Genomic DNA, 19,856 nt, shown 5'->3' with positions numbered 1-19,856 from the left:
TGGAAGAAGGGGTGAGCGAAATTAAGAAGCGACGGAGAGGGGATAAGAAAGAGATAAAAGAGGAGATAAAAGAATTGGTCCAAAGTCTGTGTTCGGATCGTGATGATGTGCTCATTAACCGGATGAGGGATTCGCAGGTGATGGAGGAGAAGCGAAGAGGAAGAGGACCCGGTGTAAGTGGTGACCAATATGGTCGTGCGTATGATGCGCCAGGTGATTTAATAAGCTTGGGGGTCGAGATGGACCCGGGTGTTCGTGAGAGGCCGTTGGTGAAGTGCGCGACAGGTCTGGTGTGTGAAAAAGGAGGTGTGCGAGAAAGTCCGACTCTGGGGTGTGTGAGGAAAAAGTGCGTGCCAAGGAGTGAGGGTGCTGTCGAGAGTGAGTCGGTCGTAGCGCGTGTGCGAGGGAGCACATGGAAGCGCGTAGTGAGGAGTGTTACGGAGGGTGTAAAGGGAGAATGCACGCCTGTGGTGAGTGTTACAGAGGATGTAACGGGAGAGGGTGTGCGAGAAAGATGTGTGACGGACAGGTGCATGGGGAAAGAGTGCGCTGTCAAAAGTAAGGAAGAGTGTACACCTGTGGTGAGTGTTACAGAGGGTGTGACGGGAGAGTGTGCGCAAGAGTGTGCGCGAGAAAGGTGTGTAACGGATGGGTGCATGAGGAAAGAGTGCGCTGTCGAGAGTAAGGGTGAGTGCGCTGTCAAGAGTGGAGGTGAGAGTAGTAAGAGTGACGCGGAGCGTGAGTTGGTTGTGACAGGTGAGAAAGGATGTACACCTGGAATGGAAGGATGCACACCTGGAATGGTAGAGCGTGTGTGGGAATGCACGCTGGAATTGGTAGTGAGGCACGTGGTTGGGTGTGCGAGTGAAAGCACACCTGTGATTGTCACAGAGGAGGTGACCGAGGAAGGGGCGCGAAGAGGTGTGTTGGTGAGGTGTGCGAACAACGAATGTGTGCCAAAGTGTTCGGTGGTCAGGTGTGTGACCAAGGCTGTGAGTGGAATGAGTGTACCTGGGTGTGTTAGAGAAGGTACGAGGAGCATGGGAACGGCTGGATGTATGAGCAAGAAAGGGGTAGCGTATGCATGTAAGCATGCAGGTGAAGCATCGACGGTAACCGGGTTAGAGGTTAGAACGACTTATAGCCGAATCGGGCCCTCGGTGCGCGTCGGGCAGCTTCGCGTGCCGCGAGGACCAGCGGGGATCCGAACCACGGCGGTTTCGAAAGAACCGCCGTACGCGATCCACGCTGTGCCTCGCTTGGAACGGCCGCGTCCGGGCTCCACTAGGCGGAGCGGGCAGCCCGATAGGAAGGGTCGTCATGGCGACCACTTTTTGTTGAGGCATTCCGGCAGGTCGAGATCGGGCCATGGGATGGCTCCGTGCCGAGATGGTGCGTGGGATCTCGGCCCGGGTAAACCTCCTTCCTTGCACCGAATGCGGGACGTATCCAGCCGCTGGCACCAAACAACCCGCATTCATGGCTTGGCTGTACGAAGCCGAGCTTTAGAAGTAAATTGGCGCACCGAGAGGCATTAGTAAGTAGACGGGTGATGAGGTTAGTGTTTTGGACCCAAAATTAGAGAAAAACAAAATTTGATGATTGGCAAAGGATTGGCAGTAATGATTGGCAGATGATGGGTAGTGATTGGCAAATTATTGATTTGTTGAAATTTGATGTGCAAAATTGGTAGTGGGAGATGCCCGATATGGTGGGATGGCAACTCTGTCATCCCTCACCAAGGTGGGGCAAATGCGCTATAGATTATGGGGTTGATGGCAGTGAAAACTTGCCCGGGTGGGTTAGGATATATCGTGTGTAGGGATCTAGCGAAGATGACATTAGGTAACGTTAAGGTTTAGATAGTGACTGATACCTGTAGTGGGGACGCAGGTAGATTAGTGTGGATTATAATGACGAGGGAGAGCAATAGTTTAAAGGGACGACTGGGAAGCGCAAGTTTCAGAGGGGAGTAGTTAGATGAGATGATGCCGTGTGTGTGAGGATTGAACAGGTGTGATTGCACAGGTGTGCAACTGGACAGGTGTGTGGAGTAGTGAGTGTTGTGGATCAGCGCGAATGTGCTTGGGGAGAGAAGGGTGCAGGTGGCACCAGGTGTGAGAGCACAGGTGTGCAAGTACAGGTGTGTGGAATACAAGGAGTATTGGAATGAGTGGTGTGGAGAGAGTTGGAGTAAGTGGTATGGAGTGGTGTGCATGGTGCGAAGGTGTGGATGGGGGAAGAGTGGACCCCTTTCACGAGTACCCGGGGCGGGTAGTGTAAGTGTTAGGTAGAGGGTATAGGTAAATTGTGGTTGGATATTGGCATTTGTGGTGCGGTTGCAGAATGGTATTGTGGATGGGTGCATTAGTGTTGTGGAAATGGCTGGGCGTGTAGCCTGTTAGTGTGTGTAGTTGGTTGGGCGCTCCACCACTGTGAGGATGTCGGCCAGGTGAGGCCGCAGGTGGGCTCTGGGAGCCGTTAGTGTCAGTGGGTGCCTGAGGATCCCGGGTGTGGATCGGGCAGCCCGTGCCAGAGAGGGCACTGAGGGGGTGAGAGTGCGAGAGGGCCTTCCCCAGTTAGTTAGGTTAGGGTGAGGAGCAGGTAAGCTCGGGTGGCAACTACAGTGGTGGAGGTGTGCAGGTGGGTAGACCTGCTGGGAGAGCTACACGTCACAGCCCAGAAATTGGGCGAGGGCACCGGGAGATGAATCAGGGGAGTGAGACCCCAAATTGAGAAGCACCACAGTTTGGGCAATGGGAATTGGTTTTTAGAACCCATAGTGTAAGTTGGCCAATGGATTGGCAGGGAAAGACCCCGGGTAATGTAAAGTTGTTAAAGTCATTTAGGAAATAGTTAGGATTGATGAACCTGTCGCACCATACGCAGCCACTTACCTGAGGTGATGATGATGACTCCACACCTGTGTTTTCCTTGTTTTGTGTTGCAGGAAATAAGAATTGCTGGTTGGATTGGTGAGACGCATCACGACGTGGATGAGACATTGGGGTGATTCCATCTCTCCCTCCTTAGGAGGGACTGATGATGAATTGGTGATGGCAAATTTGGATGTTGAATTGGAGATGGCAAATTTTGATGAGAGTTGGAAATGGCAAATTTGATTGGTTAGGAGGGAGAGAAGACGAATTTGGTTTATGGGAGGAACGGGGAAGACAGTAGGGACGTTTGTTGATGTGTAAAGTAGATGTTTATGGGTAGTGTGGTGTTTTGTGGATACAGTAAGGGGTAAGGGAGGGGCAATGTAGGTTACCTGGTGGGGGGGGGGGGGGGGCGTACGGTAGGAACGTACCTGTCTCACCTGGTTCCCATGTGCCCCCAGTGTGCATTACCTTATACTGCATGCACTTTTGCGCCCTTACCACCTTACTCACTTGTCTTTTGTTTTTGTCTCCCACCTCCGAGGATCCTGGCTTTGGGGCAGAGAGAGAGGAGAGAGAGGTGCTGGCTCTGCAGTTGTGAGCCTGCACTTTCGCTGCTTGCTGCCTGGATCGATACACCATATGGACCGCAATTTTGGTGGCCGCCCACAATGGACCGCAGTTCTTTTGCGGGCAAGCACCACCCGTTGATGGACCTCTGGGTCAACGTGGCACCTATGCCATACAGGTGAACCACTTATAGTTGGCCCCCCTGACGGCCACAATTTAGAAATGGACGCGGTTGGCGCCTTTCTTTATTTTTAAAGAAGCCAGAAGGCCAAGTACACCACATGAAGGCAAGACCAGCGGCAGAACATCGGCCGGCTGCGACACCACCGGTGACTATGAACACTTTATTGGTGCACCGGATGGTGCTGACTGTGTGTATGGGGTGGTGCTTTTGGTGCTTGGATGGGGTGCTCTGCACATTATTAAAGGCCGTAGGGCCACAGGGCACTCGTGGGTTGGTGTATCGATGCTGGCATGCGTGCTCTCTCTCTATGCATAACATCTGCATGTGTTCCTCAAAGAACAGGTCCTGGATCGTAGTGTAAATATCAGTCTTGTATAAATGATGCTCCCTACCGGCTGTATGTTTAGTTTGAGGATTCTTTCCGCGATTCGGTTATCCTGTGGGTGTGTTTCTGTGAGGAGAAGGGTGCAACGTCGCAGGGGGACATATTTACTCATTTGTGAACATCTGTAAAACTGTCGCACTCAGGGTTGAGTTAATAGTAGAGGGAACTACATCTGAGTGCCACACTAAAGTAAGTAAAAATTTATCGGGTCGGGCCGCCCCGAAGTAGAGAAGGGTGCAATGTTGCGGATATGAGATTGGCCTCCATCCATATCCGCTTGTAAATATTCCCCTATTTCCCCAATACTTCCCAACTATCCCCAATCCCCCATTCCCTAGTCCCATTTTCTGTAAACAACACTCTGTAGACCCGACCTCCCCCTTTTTCCCCCATTAAATGTCGCATCCAGGTCCACCGCATCTCACGTAGACAACTATAGGACATCTTGCTAGTTATTCTTAGTCTATGTCAGTTAAGGACTCGTTTCCATTAATTCTGACTCTTCGTTGCACCAGAATGTGATTGTATGGCACCGTTAGAAAGTTTAGGACCTCCCAATACCTCCCCGCAGCTCTTCCTCATGGTACAACAACAACAACAGCAGCGGCGGCGCGGGGAGTGTGCGTCCTCACTCCGGCTTGGTTAGCCGCCATTGAACATGTGCTCCGACGGGGTTACCACGCAGGGGCTCGCTGTCAGCTCCTCGTCAAGGGCGGAGCCCGGTAACCCCCCGCACCCAATAGAAGCGGCGGACCGATTCCATCTGGGGCGGAGCTAACGAGCCGAGGGCGTGTCACTCCCCGCTGAGCATGCGCAGGAAGAGGGAGGTGACGTCAGATGCGCGCTGGACTTGAAGGAAGAGAGACGCCACCAACCGAGCGCTGTGACACCTCCCTGCATCTACTGGACCGTGCTGTATCCTGTCCCTGAGCCAAGATGCACCTTGTGCTATCGACTGCCTGTCCTTCCCTGCCATCAATCCCCGTGTAAGTCAGTCTTGTCCCGTTTGTCTGTGGTCTGTCGGGGATAGATAAGACTGTGTCTAAGTGCCCATCTTTTCTGTGCTTTACCTCTTACCGTGTAATCTACCCGTTTCTGCATCACCAATTATATCCTCCTCCGGAGGTCTTGAGAACTGTACCCCTTGTGTCGTTGCATTTATCCCAGCCGTTGTGTCCTTTCCTTCATTGATTTAGCGTAGCGCGATTCGGCCAACGTTCGAGTGGAATCGGGTGAGTTGGGGGTAATCGGGTAAACTGTGCGAACACGGCGGCCATTCCGCTCGGTCAAGCAACATCTTAAGTCGTGTCCGTAACAATATTTATGATGGTTGTAGCAAAGGGTCACATGATGGAGGTTGTAGCAACTTAATTTGCCTCTCTACCCAAGGGGATTTTCCTCCATGGGCAAAATCCATGTTAAGCTGTAAAGATAGCTTATTGTGGCGTTTTTCCAAGGCCGCTTCCAATAACAAAAGTAATTGCAACAATAATGATAATAGCATCCTATTAATGTTATTATAAAACAATATTAATACCAATGATCTTGCTCTCCTCTCCCCAAGGGATTTTTCCTCCTTGGACAAATGCTTTGTTAACATGTACTATATAAATAGCTTATCGTAGCGTTTCGTGGGGGACCCCACCAGAAGTAAAAGCATTATAAACCACAAACATGTATGATTACCTTTTTAAACAGGCGCTACTGCTGTTTAACACTAAACTGAAAGGGAGGAAACCTGATGTTATTGAGGCATTATCTTCTTATTGTGTCCACCAGAGACTAACTGACCCGAGCCTCGATCTACTGCCATCTTTATACCCCACCAGAGAGGATAATAACATCATCTTTCCTGCTGCTCCCATAGGGAGCGTATGTACTTGTTTTATAAATGCTGTCATACAGATGGTAAACACGAGAGTTCATATAACACAATACCCCACGCAGTGTTCAAGTATATACAGTACTTAAATTTTATTAAAATAATGATTTTAAATATCGTTTAAAAAAACTCACTCACTATACGTGATTTTTATATTTTTATATTTTTATATTTTTATATTTTATATTTTATATATACGCCCATTACAGTGCATGAACGATCTGCGCACCAAGAACGTGTAGGCCTGTGTGGCGATAGTGGCATGCAGTGGCCATTTCCACATACATTGTACATGTGGCAATATTTGGTAGTTAACCCTTGGTCAGTAAACTTCAACTCAGTTTTATTTATATAGATTGTGAGAGCTCTCAGGAAGTATTAAGCTGGAGTGGCCTCTCCAACATGGCTGCTGCATGAAATTATGACATCATATGCACAGCTTTTATTTCATGGAAACCACTGCTCTCACTTTCTTTCTCTCTCTTTCGAATTTCTTTGCTCTGCAGAAGCAGCAGCGTATACTTCAGAAATCTCTGACCACCTACACCACCATCAATGTATCGGGTTCCCAGGAGAAACAGGTGGCAAAGAAACAGATTCAGGCCTATGGACAACAAAGTAAGCAGCAAGAAGTAGTGACGGAAATCAACGGTGTCCCCACAGTCCGGGTGCGCAAAGCATTGCCTATCATGAAGCCTGAAGCCTATGGACCAAATATGGGGACCCAGTGGTTATCCTCTGAGGTTAGTGCAGTTGGATATTGGCCAATTGTAGAGTTTGTGCCATTGAAAACAAATAATTTTCAATTCGATGCTTGTGAAAATACAAAGATAAAATAATATTGTAGTTTATTGTAGTTGTAAACAATATGCAGTTTTATTTTGCTTTAGATAGAAATTTTATTGGATGGATAGTCTGTCCCTTTTACCAATGATCCTGGCAGAAATAGCGACAATTTGGAGGCAAAATCCATTCCTTTGTGCTATGTTTTACTTTCTATATTCCCAATTTACAACGATCGTTTGTGCATTCTTCTCAAGATTGAAGTTGCAGTGTTGTTTTGATATCTACCAAAGCATTCATTACTGAGAAACTTTGGATAATACAATAATGAGAGCAAATCTAGGTCGTTGCAAATTTCTAGAACCACAGCAAATTTTAAACCACACTTGGGTAACGGAGTGGCTCACGTATACTACTGTGTTCAAAAAGTATCCGACCTTTATTTTTCGTGTGTAAAAAAAAAGAAGCTAGGGAGGCGTTGATTGGTGCACGTATGTAGGCGATCCTAATGCGCACGCGTGAATTTTTTCCCACCTGCAGAAGCTGTCATTCGATGGCAGACCGCCGATGAGTGAGGACATGTAAGTGAGCGCCGTCGGATTTTCGTTTTTGACAAAATGATGGAAAAACTTGAGCAACGCTACTGCATCAAATTTTGTGTAAAGCTTGGCGATTCCCAAGTGGAAACGATCTGCAAGATTCAACACCGTTCATTCCATTATGAAGGAGGATTTGGGCTTCAGGAGAATCTCAGCGAAGTTCGTACCAAAGCTGCTAACGATTGAGCAGAAGCAACTCCGTTTGGAGATCGCACAGGACATGCTGGAGACTGTGAACAGCGATCCCAGCTTCCTCAACACAGTGATCACTGGCGATGAGTCCTGGGTTTATGGGTACCACCCAGAAACCAAGTTGCAGTTTTGATGCAAGTTTGATGAAACACAAAATTTGATGCAGTAGCGTTGTTCAAGTTTTTACGTCATTTTGTCAAAAACGAAAATCCGACTGTGCTCACTTACATGTCCTCACTCATCGGCGGTCTGCCGTCGAATGACAGCTTCTGCAGGTGGGAAAAAATTCACGCGTGCGCATTAGGATCGCCTACATACGTGCACCAATCAACGCCTCCCTAGCTTCTTTTTTTTTACGCACGAAAAACAAGTGAATTCTCTTGGATTGCGCTGAGGTTCGGGCATGGAATTTCGAGCCTCGATCATGGTTCGAGCCTCGATCTTGTATACAAAAATAATAATAATAATAATAAGAACCTTGGGCCGAATCTCGCGCTTCACCAGTGCGCGTGCGCGAATTTACGTCACGTCGGCAGCGAGAAGGGGTTCCCCAACACGAACCAATCAGGAACTGCCACGTCACACTTATATGATCTCAGAATTCCTGTGACAGGAATTCGCGTTACACTGGCTGGAAGTCATTCGCTAGAGGCGCTTCCTCAGCGCTAATAAAGGTCGGATACTTTTTGAACACACTACGTACTTAGCAGTATATGAGGCACAGATTGAATATTTTATGTTTGCTCAACCCATTCTATGCACTCCAAATGTCATGCAAAGCAAAGCTTGTCATGAAATGCTATTGGTTGTAAAACCATAATCTCTGAAACCAACGACTGAAATAATTATATTTGAATTATCTCTTTTGCTCACATACACTTGCATAAAACAACTTTACTTGCTTGTGTATTGTTGTTCTTGGCATCCAACATGGCATCATGCAATGCATTCTGGAATTCAAAGAAAAAATATCGAAGTCTTTTTAGTGTCTGAGGCTTATGGGGATGCTTGTTCAAATACTACATACAGGACAAAGACATTTGTAGGTATCCATGATTTTTACATGTATTACAAGAATATCATGAAACAGTGGTTCTTTATACTTTGTCACTTACCCATCCCAACTTCATATGAGCTTCATCAGAGACAGACAAAGGAGCGAGTGAACAATACTGATTTGCTCCAAGCAGAAGTTGATGCCACAAACCTGAAGATACCTCTCTCAGTAAATGCTGGTTCATCTGGAAAGATCAGGTGAGCTGTACTTCTTTACTGTGGCTGTACAATATATGGGTTAAATGGATATACTTTTGGGCCGTTTCCTAAGTGAATGATCAAAGTCAGGGTTTTAAGATGGACATTGGACACTTAAGGACATTTAAGGGACATTTAAGGGCCGATGGGAGTTGTGGGAGATATGTTGAAGGCAGCAGGAAGTTGGGGTGTGAAGAGAATGACAGAGATCTGTAATCTGGTGGTGAAAGAAGGCCGCATTCCAGTGGATTGGGAACTGAGTACCCTCGTCCCTCTATACAAGGGGAAAGGTGACCCTCTGGAGTGTGGCTCGTACCGAGCGATAAAGTTATTGGAGCATGGAATGAAGGTATTGGAAAGGGTGTTGGAGAGGAGGATAAGGAAGAAAGTGAAGATCGACGAAATGCAGTTTGGATTCATGCCAGGAAGAGGAACGACAGACGCGCTTTTCATTGTGAGGCAGTTGCAGGAGAAGTACATGGAGAAGAGGAAGAAGTTGTTTCTTGGGTTTGTTGATCTGGAGAAAGCATTCGATAGGGTACCACGCAAAGTATTGACATGGGCATTGAGGAAGTTAGGAGTGGAGGAATGGTTGATCAGAGTAGTGATGGCAATGTACAAAAGAGCGCGCACAGCTGTAAGGACGAAGGACGGGAACAGTGGTGAGTTTGAGGTGAAGGTGGGAGTGCATCAGGGGTCGGTACTAAGTCCATTACTATTTGTAGCTGTGATGGAGGTGCTGGCTCAGAACGTAAAGGAGGGTTTACCGTGGGAGTTGTTGTATGCAGATGATCTGGTGTTGATTGCGGAAAGTATGGATGGACTGAAGGAAAAGATGACCACGTGGAAGGAATGTATGGAGACAAAAGGTCTGAAGGTGAATATCGGAAAGACGAAGGTGATGGCAAGTGGTAAAGCATGTGGTGAGGTGGAAAGAACTGGGAAGTGGCCCTGTGCTGTGTGTAGGAAGGGTGTCGGAGTGAACTCCATTCAATGTACAATGTGCGCTGAGTGGGTTCATCAAAAATGTAGTGGTCTGAGAGGGTCATTAACCAGTGTGGCAGCTACATTCAAATGTAAGGTGTGCACAGAGGGAGCCGCAGATGGAGGAAATGTTGAGTTGGATCTTGGAGATGGCGTGAAGCTGGAAGGTGTGAAAACATTTTGCTACCTCGGAGACATGCTGAATGGAGAAGGTGGATCAGACTCGGCAACGGTTGCTCGAGTGAGATGTGCATGGAAGACGTTTCGGGAACTGGGTGGTGTGCTGATGATGAGGGGAGTGTCGTTGAAGCTGAAGGGAAAGGTGTATGCTGCATGTGTGAGAAGTGTTATGATTTATGGGAGCGAGATATGGGTAATAAACGTAGAGCAGCAACGAAGGTTGGAAAGGGTGGAAATGCGAATGGTTCGGTGGATGTGTGGAGTATCGTTGAGAGAGAGGAAGACAAATGATGAATTGCGAAAGATGATGGGAATAGAGCCTGTGATGGATGCTGTGAACAGGAACAGGTTGAGATGGTTTGGTCATGTGTTGAGGAAGGATGAAAGTGACTGGTTGAGAAGAGTGATGGAAATGAATGTAGAAGGAAGCAGAGGACGGGGAAGACCGAAAAAGACTTGGCTAAAGATGGTGGAAGAAGAAATGCGGGCAAGGGGGTTAACAAGGAGAGATGCAGAAAATAGGGCAAAATGGAGAAGATTGTCATGGGGACCGCAAGGCTAACCCCCGCTCTAGCAGGGAAAATGGCCTTTAAAATGCATGTTGTTGTTGTATTGGACACATTATATCTATAGAGAAGAATATGAGGATTCAACATTGTTTCATTGTTATATTAACATTTATCTCATTCATAAATGTACTGTAGTCATGCAAAAGGAGAAAAATACAGGTTTGTGTGTGTGAGATACACAGGTAGTGGACAAAAAAATGGAAACACCAATGTAAAGTCACTTAATGGGGCGTTGGGCCACCACGTGCGGCTAGGACGGCCTGTGTGCGCCAAGGCATGGAGTCCACCAGCGTCAGGAATTCTGCAGGAGAGATGCGGCACCATTCTTGCACGAGAAAGTCCATCAACTCACACTTGTTTGATGGAGGTGGAAAACCTGTCTCAGGCATCGTTGCAGAATATCCCATAAATACTTGATTGGGTTCAGATCTGGTGACCGAGAAGGCCATGACATATGGATAACATCAATATCATGCTCATCAAGCCATTGGGTGACCACACGTGCTCTGTAGATGTGGGCATTGTGATCCTGGAAAGACACCCCTCCTGGCAGGAAAGAAATTCTGCAACATGGGGTGAAGATGATCATTCAGTACTATTATGTAGTGATTGGCATTGATCTTGCCTTCTAAGGAAGTGACTGCATCCCCACCATGCCAGGAAAATGTGCCCCACAACATTACAGAACCACCAAAATCCTTCATTGTTAGGATCAAGCACTCAGGGTTGTAGAGTTCGTTAGGTTGGCACCACAAGTGCACTCGTTCGATGTCGAGAACATGGTGTAGAGTAGATGATTAATCTGACGATATCACATTTCTCCACTGCTCGGTAGTCCATTGCCTATGCTCTTTGCACCACCAGACTCGCAAAAATGTATTGCTAGGTGTGATGAGAGGTTTGTGCACTGCAACCCAACTACGGTATCCTGCTCTGTGGAGTTCTCGGCAGACTGTTTTTGATGAAACTGGCTGCTCGCACCCCAGGTTAAAATGTACCATCTGTGGTTAACGGCTTCAGGGTACGGAGGTTAGGGAGTGGGTCTGAAAGACCTCCCTCGTGATAGCCCCTGAGCCCGAGCCCGTAAGAGTATTTTCTTGTGTAAATATGGAGAATACTTTGCTTACTTTAGCATCTTAATGTTGTCTTCAATGTCAATTTGTAATTTTATTTTCAAAAACGACAACTGCTGTGATAAGAAACATCAATTGCACCGCTGTCAACTGTATCGCCAAGGCTTGCAAACAAGCAAACATCAAAGAATACCACTCAAAGTTGAGCAACAAAAGTAAAGAAAAAAATATTCACTAGAATGGCACTCAGTAGTGCACATACCTCCACCAGGTGAACAGTTTACGTTTTGTAGACCAGAAAATCATAATACAGAATCACATTTAATCAAAATCATCCGTCCACAACTTTTTGAGATCTCCTGCTATGTATCGTTTTTGGCCCCATCTCCCTTTCTCCCAATGGTGAAGAATCACTTAAAAATTCTACTAGCCAGATCCGGATCCGGATCATCACCAAAATCGAATCGAATCATCCTTGTCAGACACCCTACCGGTCCACCAAGTTTCGTCTAAACCATCCACAACTTTTTGAGATATCTTGTTCACAAACAGACAGACAGACAGGGGTGAAGACATAACCACCATCCACCTTTGGTGGCGGAGGTAATAAGCGTTGCTTCAAATTAATCCAAACCTGCAGGAAAATTATAATTTTTTTCAATCGGACAAAAAAAAGGCAACAGGCCGCTGTTTTGATTGCTCCCGAATGTCTTTTTTTTTTATTTGCTGTTCAGGTAAAGGTAAGAGAATGGTGAAACAGGGGTGTGTTCCATTACCAATCAGCTTGTAGAGCGCTCGCCAAGTGGCCTAAGCACTCAATCAAGCACTCCAAAGCACAGTTGATGGCTTGGCAAGTGATAGCAAGCAATAGCAAGCTGATTGGTAATGCGTTACACCCCAGCATCTTGATCAACGCAATAACAAAAACTAGCATAAAATATGGTGCAGGAGGGATCACAGCCTTGCTTTAAGTAAATACCCTTAGTTATAAGAATCGCTGATTTCTCAAATTTTTCACATTTCACTCCAGATTTTGACACTTATTTAGCCCATGAGATCCGATCCTCAAATTTGAAGACAGATTTTGATTATATACTTTAATTGGTCCATGACAGTCCAGTAATGGAAAATGGCATCATATAATGCATAAAATCACTCCAAACTGAATGAATAAATGAATGAATGGTCGTTTTAAGGCCATTTTTCCCCGCTAGAGCGGGGGTTAGCCTTGCGGGCCCCATGACAATCATCATGGTTTCCTTTTTGAGGCAATGTTTTTATGGCCGGATGCCCTTCCTGACGCCAACCCTTAGTCGCCTCTTACGATGTGCAGGGATACGGTGTACCTATTCTAAATCGGGGTACACACTGGGATCATTCATCCCAGCATGCTGGTACTCAATTTGCCGACCCCGGAAGGATGACAGGCTGAGTCAACCCCCCTCCAGACTCCTAATTTGAAAAATATAGCACCTACAAAAGTGATGTATACAGCAATTCATAGGTATTGAAAATAAGGCATTCGATGATATGAGTGAGGAAAGTGAAAAAATACATTTTAAGTGCTTTATCTTACAGAAAACGTTGTGGCTTGTTCCAAGTCAAGTTGAGCAGTCCGAAACAAAATTGCGGCTTAAGACCCCCTCGTGGTGATAGCTGGTAAACTAAAATGGTGTGCCACCATCTTAGTATGGCGTTGTTTTTTTTTTATGATTAACATCCCATTAATTATCTTCAAATGGGGTGTTTAAATTTACCCAAATACCCATCTTTATCCTCGCCAGAGGAGAGGGTGTTGCATTTGAGTCCGTTTGTTTGTTTGTCTGTTTGCCTGTTTGTTTGTCCACACAGAATAAATATGATTTTCTCTGCAACCGTCGGTCCGATTGACAGGAAATTTTCACAATAGCACCTCCACCTGTATATTTTTTTAAATGATAATTATGACGTCATAGGTCACGTGGTTTGGCTGCCATCTTTTCAAAACCGAAAAACTTTGCACCTCTATATCTCCGAAAGCGCTGAATAGAAAAAATTGACACATGGCTCATTGTAAAGAACTCTCCATGGGGAATAAAATATGTTAATGATGAAGTCATAGCTGTCCCCATTATGATGTCATAATTCGACAAGTACAAAACTTCATCCGATCAAGATGAAATTTATTGAGCATCATGTAGGCATAAATTGGTGGGGAGAAAAAATAATTATGACGTCATCGGTCACGTGGTTCGGTCGCCATCTTGGAAAAACCGAAAAAATTTGCACCTCTACATCTACGAAAGCGCTGCATAGAAAAAATTGAGACATGGCTCATTGTAAAGCACTCTCTATGTGGAATAACATCTGTTAATGATGATGTCATAGGTGCCTCCATTATGATGTCATAATTCGACAAGTACAAAACTTCATCCGATCAAGATGAAATTTATTGAGCATCATCTAGGTATAAATTGGTGGGGAAAAAATTCTTATTATTATTATGACGTCATCGGTCACGTGGTTCGGCAGCCATATTTGTTTTAACACAGCCTTAAACACCACTGAAAACACGTCCTGGCGAGGGTCTACAATCTCTGATTGCTCTTTCTATTTCATTCATGCACACTCTTGGAGTTCCCTTCGTATGTTTTGGGCCACTAGGTTTCATGGTTTTGGAGTTCTGGAAAAGACACAAACATTTTCTCTTTTATTGTTATCTATATCTATATTTATCTATATTATAATACACTAAGGGTCGAGGGGGGTCGATCCTTTCGAAGCAAAAGGCTTTCCCCCCCCCCCCCCCCCCCCCCCGAAAGCCCTCACCCCCACTGATCCCCCAGTCATACGTGGGCTGTCATCCCATGGTGCAAACCACTCTTCGATTTTCTTGTCACCATCGTCTTCAACCTCCAGATCGCTAAGAACGCCAACTTTACTTCTCCCGGTCTTCGTGCCCCGTTAGTGTGCTGATGAACAGTGTGCAATGTCATACAAACTTTGCTTCTCCAGGTGGAGGGTGTCCAATCTTCTCTTGTCCTTCTTTCTGTACATCTAATGTGTGGTGTGTCTCATTTACAGTTATGAGAAAAAGGGTCACACAATGATATTACAGCTTCCGTTTGTTAATCATACTCTGCAAACGTCAAAATAATTTGTGCATTTTCAGTACAAAATACAACAGATTCCACAGTTTTCAGTTTTGAGTTCTCGCATAGCTCAATGTGTAACATGAGACATGACCCATGACAGTGTCATTTTACTTAACTGCTCTTCTGATGCAATGTCAGCAGGGGATGCTGCATGATTTGGGCAAGACATATTTCAGCGGAGGAAAAAGCGTAATTCTTTGGTAGATTTCATGAAGGAATTAGTGTGATATGTTTTCATTAATCATGATGATTTCATTAATGGAATCCATTAAATTATTTTGGTAAAAGGACATTTTATCCAGATTATGAGCTTGCAAATTTGCAATACATTAGCTCATGATGAGTCTGTGTCCGTCATCTCATGAAGTAGTGATCCCGGGTTAAAATCCCATATACTGTGTTGTCATCGTCTTCTGTTGTGCTTGCAATTCATTGAAAAGTGTGTTGGTGTTTCCTGATGTCCCCAACCTGCATGTGGTATCTGTACGAGCGACACCGTACGCGTTAGGAGTAGCAGAGATAAAGGGTTGGACTGTACATATCTTGGTGAGTGGGGAGAGAGTGATTATTGGACAAAGGAATCTTTGAGTGGGATATGATTGATACTGCACAACCAGAAATGAATTTCTATTAAAATCCCAGTCGAGTGTGAACTTGCTAGATCATTGTTATGCCTTTAGTGTTTGCACTAATTCCAAGCTTCATGAGCCTTACCACGTGACTGTAATCTTTGGACTTGAAATAAAGTTTCATTTGCAACCAGATTTTGGGATCTTTTTCAATTTATCATCACAAGAATATGCCTGCTTTAATCCCAGACAAGCAGGCAGCGATGCTGGGAGAATGCTGCTCCAGAGCAGCACGGAAGGAGGGCCACAGTGGTGTTATGACCTCCAGGTGGAACGGGAACGACTCGTGGAACTTGTGCGGCTGATGGAAAGCAGGTTTGACTCTACCATGTAGCTCACATTCAGTTCAATGCTCAGCATCATGCAACGGTGCCAACAGGCACAATGGAAAAGTCCCTTATATATTTCATTTCCATAGCTTTACAAGAGAGCACAAGAATATAAAGTGACTTTTTTAATGGCCCAATAGGAAATGACTTGGTATGTTGTCGTGTGGATGAGCATGTGACCTGCGTTAAGGACACACAAGGCGGAGGAAAGAACAAAGACCGCAGAGCAGCTGGCTTCCGAGGAACGGCGGAGAGCTGTTTGGCTGGAGAAAGATCTGGAGAGATTGAGATGCTCTGACACCGGTGAAAATCATCAATTTTCATCTGAAAAGTCGTCACTTTTCATCTGATTAACTTGCAAATTAAACAACAATTGCATATTTCATTACTGAATTGGGAAAGCAACAATTTGAGGTCAAAGGTCAAACTTCTAAAATAATCAATTTTCATCTCATTGAACCGAGTTTTGATTAAGATGGGCAATTGAAATCTAAATGAAATGGACAATTCGATATATCCATGGCAACTTTCTTTTGGGGGGTGGGGGGGGGGGGGGAGGAGGGGAATGGATTTTGCAAGTATCGTGCACTCTGTACGACGTCTTTCTTGTTACTTGGCAAAAAAAAATATATATTTTTTTTTTGACAAGTATGTTCATCACTCCGGTTTGTTTGTGTGTGTGTTTGTGTTTGCTTGTCTGTCCGCTCACTTATGCTTGCCTACAGGTCACAATTTTAAACCGATCTTCACGAAACTTCATCAAATGGTAGAGTTTGTGGTCCGACAAAATCCTATTTCTTTTTGAGGTCAAAAGGTCAACATAGGCCAAAGGTCAACCACTTTTTCCAAATTTCTAAAATTCTAAATTTACATCCGATTGACTTGAAATTTGAATAGGATTTTCATATAAGCTAACTGAATTCAACCACCAACCATTTTTGAGATCAACATAGGCCAAAGGTCAACCGCTTTTTCCAAATTTCTAAAATTCTCAATTTACATCCGATTCACTTGAAATTTGAATCGGATTTTCATATAAGCTAACTGAATTCAACCACCAACCATTTTTGAGATCAACATAGGCCGAAGGTCAACCGCTTTTTCCAAATTTCTAAAATTCTCAATTTACATCCGATTCACTTGAAATTTGAATAAGATTTACATATCAGTTAACTGAATTCAACCAACAACTATTTTTGAGGTCAACATATGTCACAAGGTCAACATAGGCCAAAGGTCAACATTGGCCAAAGGTACACCACATTTTTTCGAATTTCTAAAATCCTCAATTTTCATCCGATTGACTTGAAATTTGAATAGCATTTTCATGTCAGCTCACTGAATTCAACCACTATCTATTTTTGAGATCAGCATAGGCCAATAGGTCAACATAGGCCAAAGGTCAACAACCATTTCAAATTGCTAAAATGCTCAATTTTCATTTGATTTACTTGAAATTTGAATAGGATTTGCATATCGGCTTAACGAAACCAACCACCAACTATACTTGAGGTCAACATAGGCCAAAAGGTCAACATTGGCCAAAAGGTCAACATAGGCCAAATTTCTAAAATTGTCAATTTTCATCCGATTAACTTAAAATTTGAAGACAATTTGCATATCAGGTCACAGAGTTCAACCACCAATTATTTGTGAGCTAAAAAGGATGCTCTACTGAGTGCCATTCTACTTTGTTCTCTTTTGCTAAGTGTCACTCTATGAGTGATTTTTCATTTATCTCTTTGTTTGTCTGTCTCTGAGCACAGGATGTCTCAAAACGTTATGGACAGATTCAGATTAAACTTGGTGGACAGGTTGGCTGTGTGACAAGAATGAATTGATTCGATTTTGGTGAAGATCAGCATCCGAATCAGATATTTTTTAATTTTTCCAACTGATTTTTCACCATTGAGAGATAAGGCCAAAAACGATATACTGTACAGTATAAGGTATTTCAAAAAGTTGTGGACAGATTATGACAACTTGGTGGATGAGATGGATAGGTGAAGAACCAGCAGATTAGATTTTGGTTAAGGTCCGGATCCAGATCTGGCTTATCAGTGGGATACAAGGAGTTGTTCGCTACAGTCCTTTAGGAGAGACTGAGAGATTGTGTGATATTTCTCAGGGTTAAAAGACATATTCCAAGGGTTGTACCATCTCCTGATTGTATCCATTTTGGCAGAGTGATGAGGTTTGCCTATCTGAAGGATGAGCGATGCTACAGCAGAGGGTGAAGTTGTCAGCATAAAGATACGTTTCTTGATGGGGTGGTCTCAATGTGAAATGATCCAGATGAAATACAAATAATATGCTTAGAATTAATTGTCCAAAAGTTCTGTGAAATTTTTACGGTGTAGCACATAGGGCAATGGCGTCAGGACCAGCGTTTGTCTGTCCATATGCATGTATGTCCCTCACAAAAGTTCACCAATCAGAGTTGAAGATCTGGTCACATGACAGGGGGACAGCATTTAGTAACCATTACAGTTGCATAGTTTACTAAAAGGAAATATAATAACCTTCTGTGGAACGTTTTGGGGTCTCAGCAGGTGTCGTAAGGTCGGTAGGAGGTTTCAGAAATTCCTCAATACAATTATGATTTTGAAATGCAATCGACACCACTGAATTGAAAATATAGAACGCTCATACTCCGTGAAAAGTGTAGCCGCCGTGTCGCCATCTTGGTTAGCACGACTCGATCGACTCGCTTCGCGGATCTCGTTTGTTTTGAACGTGTCCCAGATTAAAAAAGCCAGACAACTGTTAAAATGCCATTTTGTGCGGCAATAAACTGCTCCAGTCGGAAGGGTGTGGAAAGACGTTTCACAGCTGTTTCAAAGACATTTAATTCATAACTCGAATTTTTTTTTGTGAAAAGGAAAGGATAAAGGAAAGTGTTGTAGTAACTGTGATAGGTTTCCTGTTGAAAAACGATCGCACAAAAGGTGAAAAAACGCAATCGCTTTTCGCTCTGAATTACGTGCAAACGCATGACGGAAATCACCATCGCCCAGCATCGAGTGCCAACCAAGATGGTGCCTGGAAGCTACATCTCCACCTGTGTGGTGTGAATGGCAATGGTCATTTTATATATTTTCAGTTCAGTGATCGATCAGGACCTTGCTCCCGAATCCAGAAGTGAACAGATGATGATGGTTCGCTGGTTTGATAATATCTCAATACAATCGGGATTTGACATTATAATTTGATATACTAGTACCCGACTGCAAAGCCGCAATGAGCCGGCGAAGCCAAAGCCTCTTGCCACTATTTTACCCATCACTATGGCATCAGTAGGTTAGGTAGTTGGTAGTAGGTAGGTGTAGTAGGTACCGTACCTAGTTCAAAATGACACCATTTGCATTCTGGGTGAGATTAAAATTTATAAAATTTCCTTCTTGATTAATTCGGAGAATTCCGTCTCAACTTCGGATATTTCCGGCCGTGAAAAACTATCCCCGATGGACGCGAGATTTCAAAAAAATAATTCTTCGTCAATTTTAGAATATTCGATGCCGTTTTCAGCGTCCGAAATGTGGTAAAAAGCTTTTTTGAAATATTTTTTCAAATGCTCGAATCTCATTGGTTCCGGTGTTTGGTGACGATTTTCGTTGAAGATAACCAGGACCATTGCGGGCCCGGGGAACGAGGTTGGTCTTAAAGTATTTTAATTACAAATTAAAGGTGCATAAGATTGTGAATCAAACAAAGACGGGTGAAACAAACTCCTATTGAACTTTTTCGCAATTTTTTTATGCATACTTCCACATCCGGAAGATGGCGGCCTGCATTGAGTGATTTGGTTTTTGAAATATTTTTTCAAATGCTCGAATCTCATTGGTTCCGGTGTTTGGTGACGATTTTCGTTGAAGATAACCAGGCCCGTGCGGGCCGAGGTTGGTCTTAAAGTATTTTAATTACAAATTAGAGGTGCATAAGTTTGTGAATCAAACAAAGACGGGTGAAACAAACTCCTATTGAACTTTTTTCAATTTGTTATGCATACTTCCGCATCCGCAAGATGGCAGCCTCCATTGAGCGATTTGGTGCGTTAAAGCTTCGAAATTCTCAAGGGATCCAGCAAAATCTGGCTTTTCAACATAATACGTACACGTTCATTCACAACACCGGCTTCGCCGGCTCCTAGTACCCTACTGCAAAGCCGCAATGAGCCGGCGAAGCCAAAGCCTCTTGCCACTATTTTACCCATCACTATGGCATCAGTAG

The 19,856-nt window shown here is 44.5% G+C and overlaps 1 protein-coding gene across 1 annotated transcript in view; it reads left to right on the top strand.

Moving 5' to 3' along the window:
• CCDC13 (coiled-coil domain containing 13) overlaps window positions 1–19,856 on the top strand; it is a 113,859-nt gene that overhangs the window by 66,390 nt on the left and 27,613 nt on the right. Inside the window, exons 6-9 of the mRNA XM_068118130.2 lie at window positions 6,407–6,643; window positions 8,619–8,728; window positions 15,487–15,612; window positions 15,817–15,929. Of these exons, the coding sequence (XP_067974231.2) occupies window positions 6,407–6,643; window positions 8,619–8,728; window positions 15,487–15,612; window positions 15,817–15,929 (586 nt within the window). The remainder of the gene's footprint in view (window positions 1–6,406; window positions 6,644–8,618; window positions 8,729–15,486; window positions 15,613–15,816; window positions 15,930–19,856) is intronic.

Source organism: Myxine glutinosa, chromosome 1 (assembly GCF_964187855.1).
Source record: "Myxine glutinosa chromosome 1, kmMyxGlut1.1, whole genome shotgun sequence".
NCBI classification, from domain to species: domain Eukaryota; kingdom Metazoa; phylum Chordata; class Myxini; order Myxiniformes; family Myxinidae; genus Myxine; species Myxine glutinosa.
Note: the sequence above shows the minus strand (reverse complement) of the source record. Positions and strands in the feature narration are given on the sequence as shown.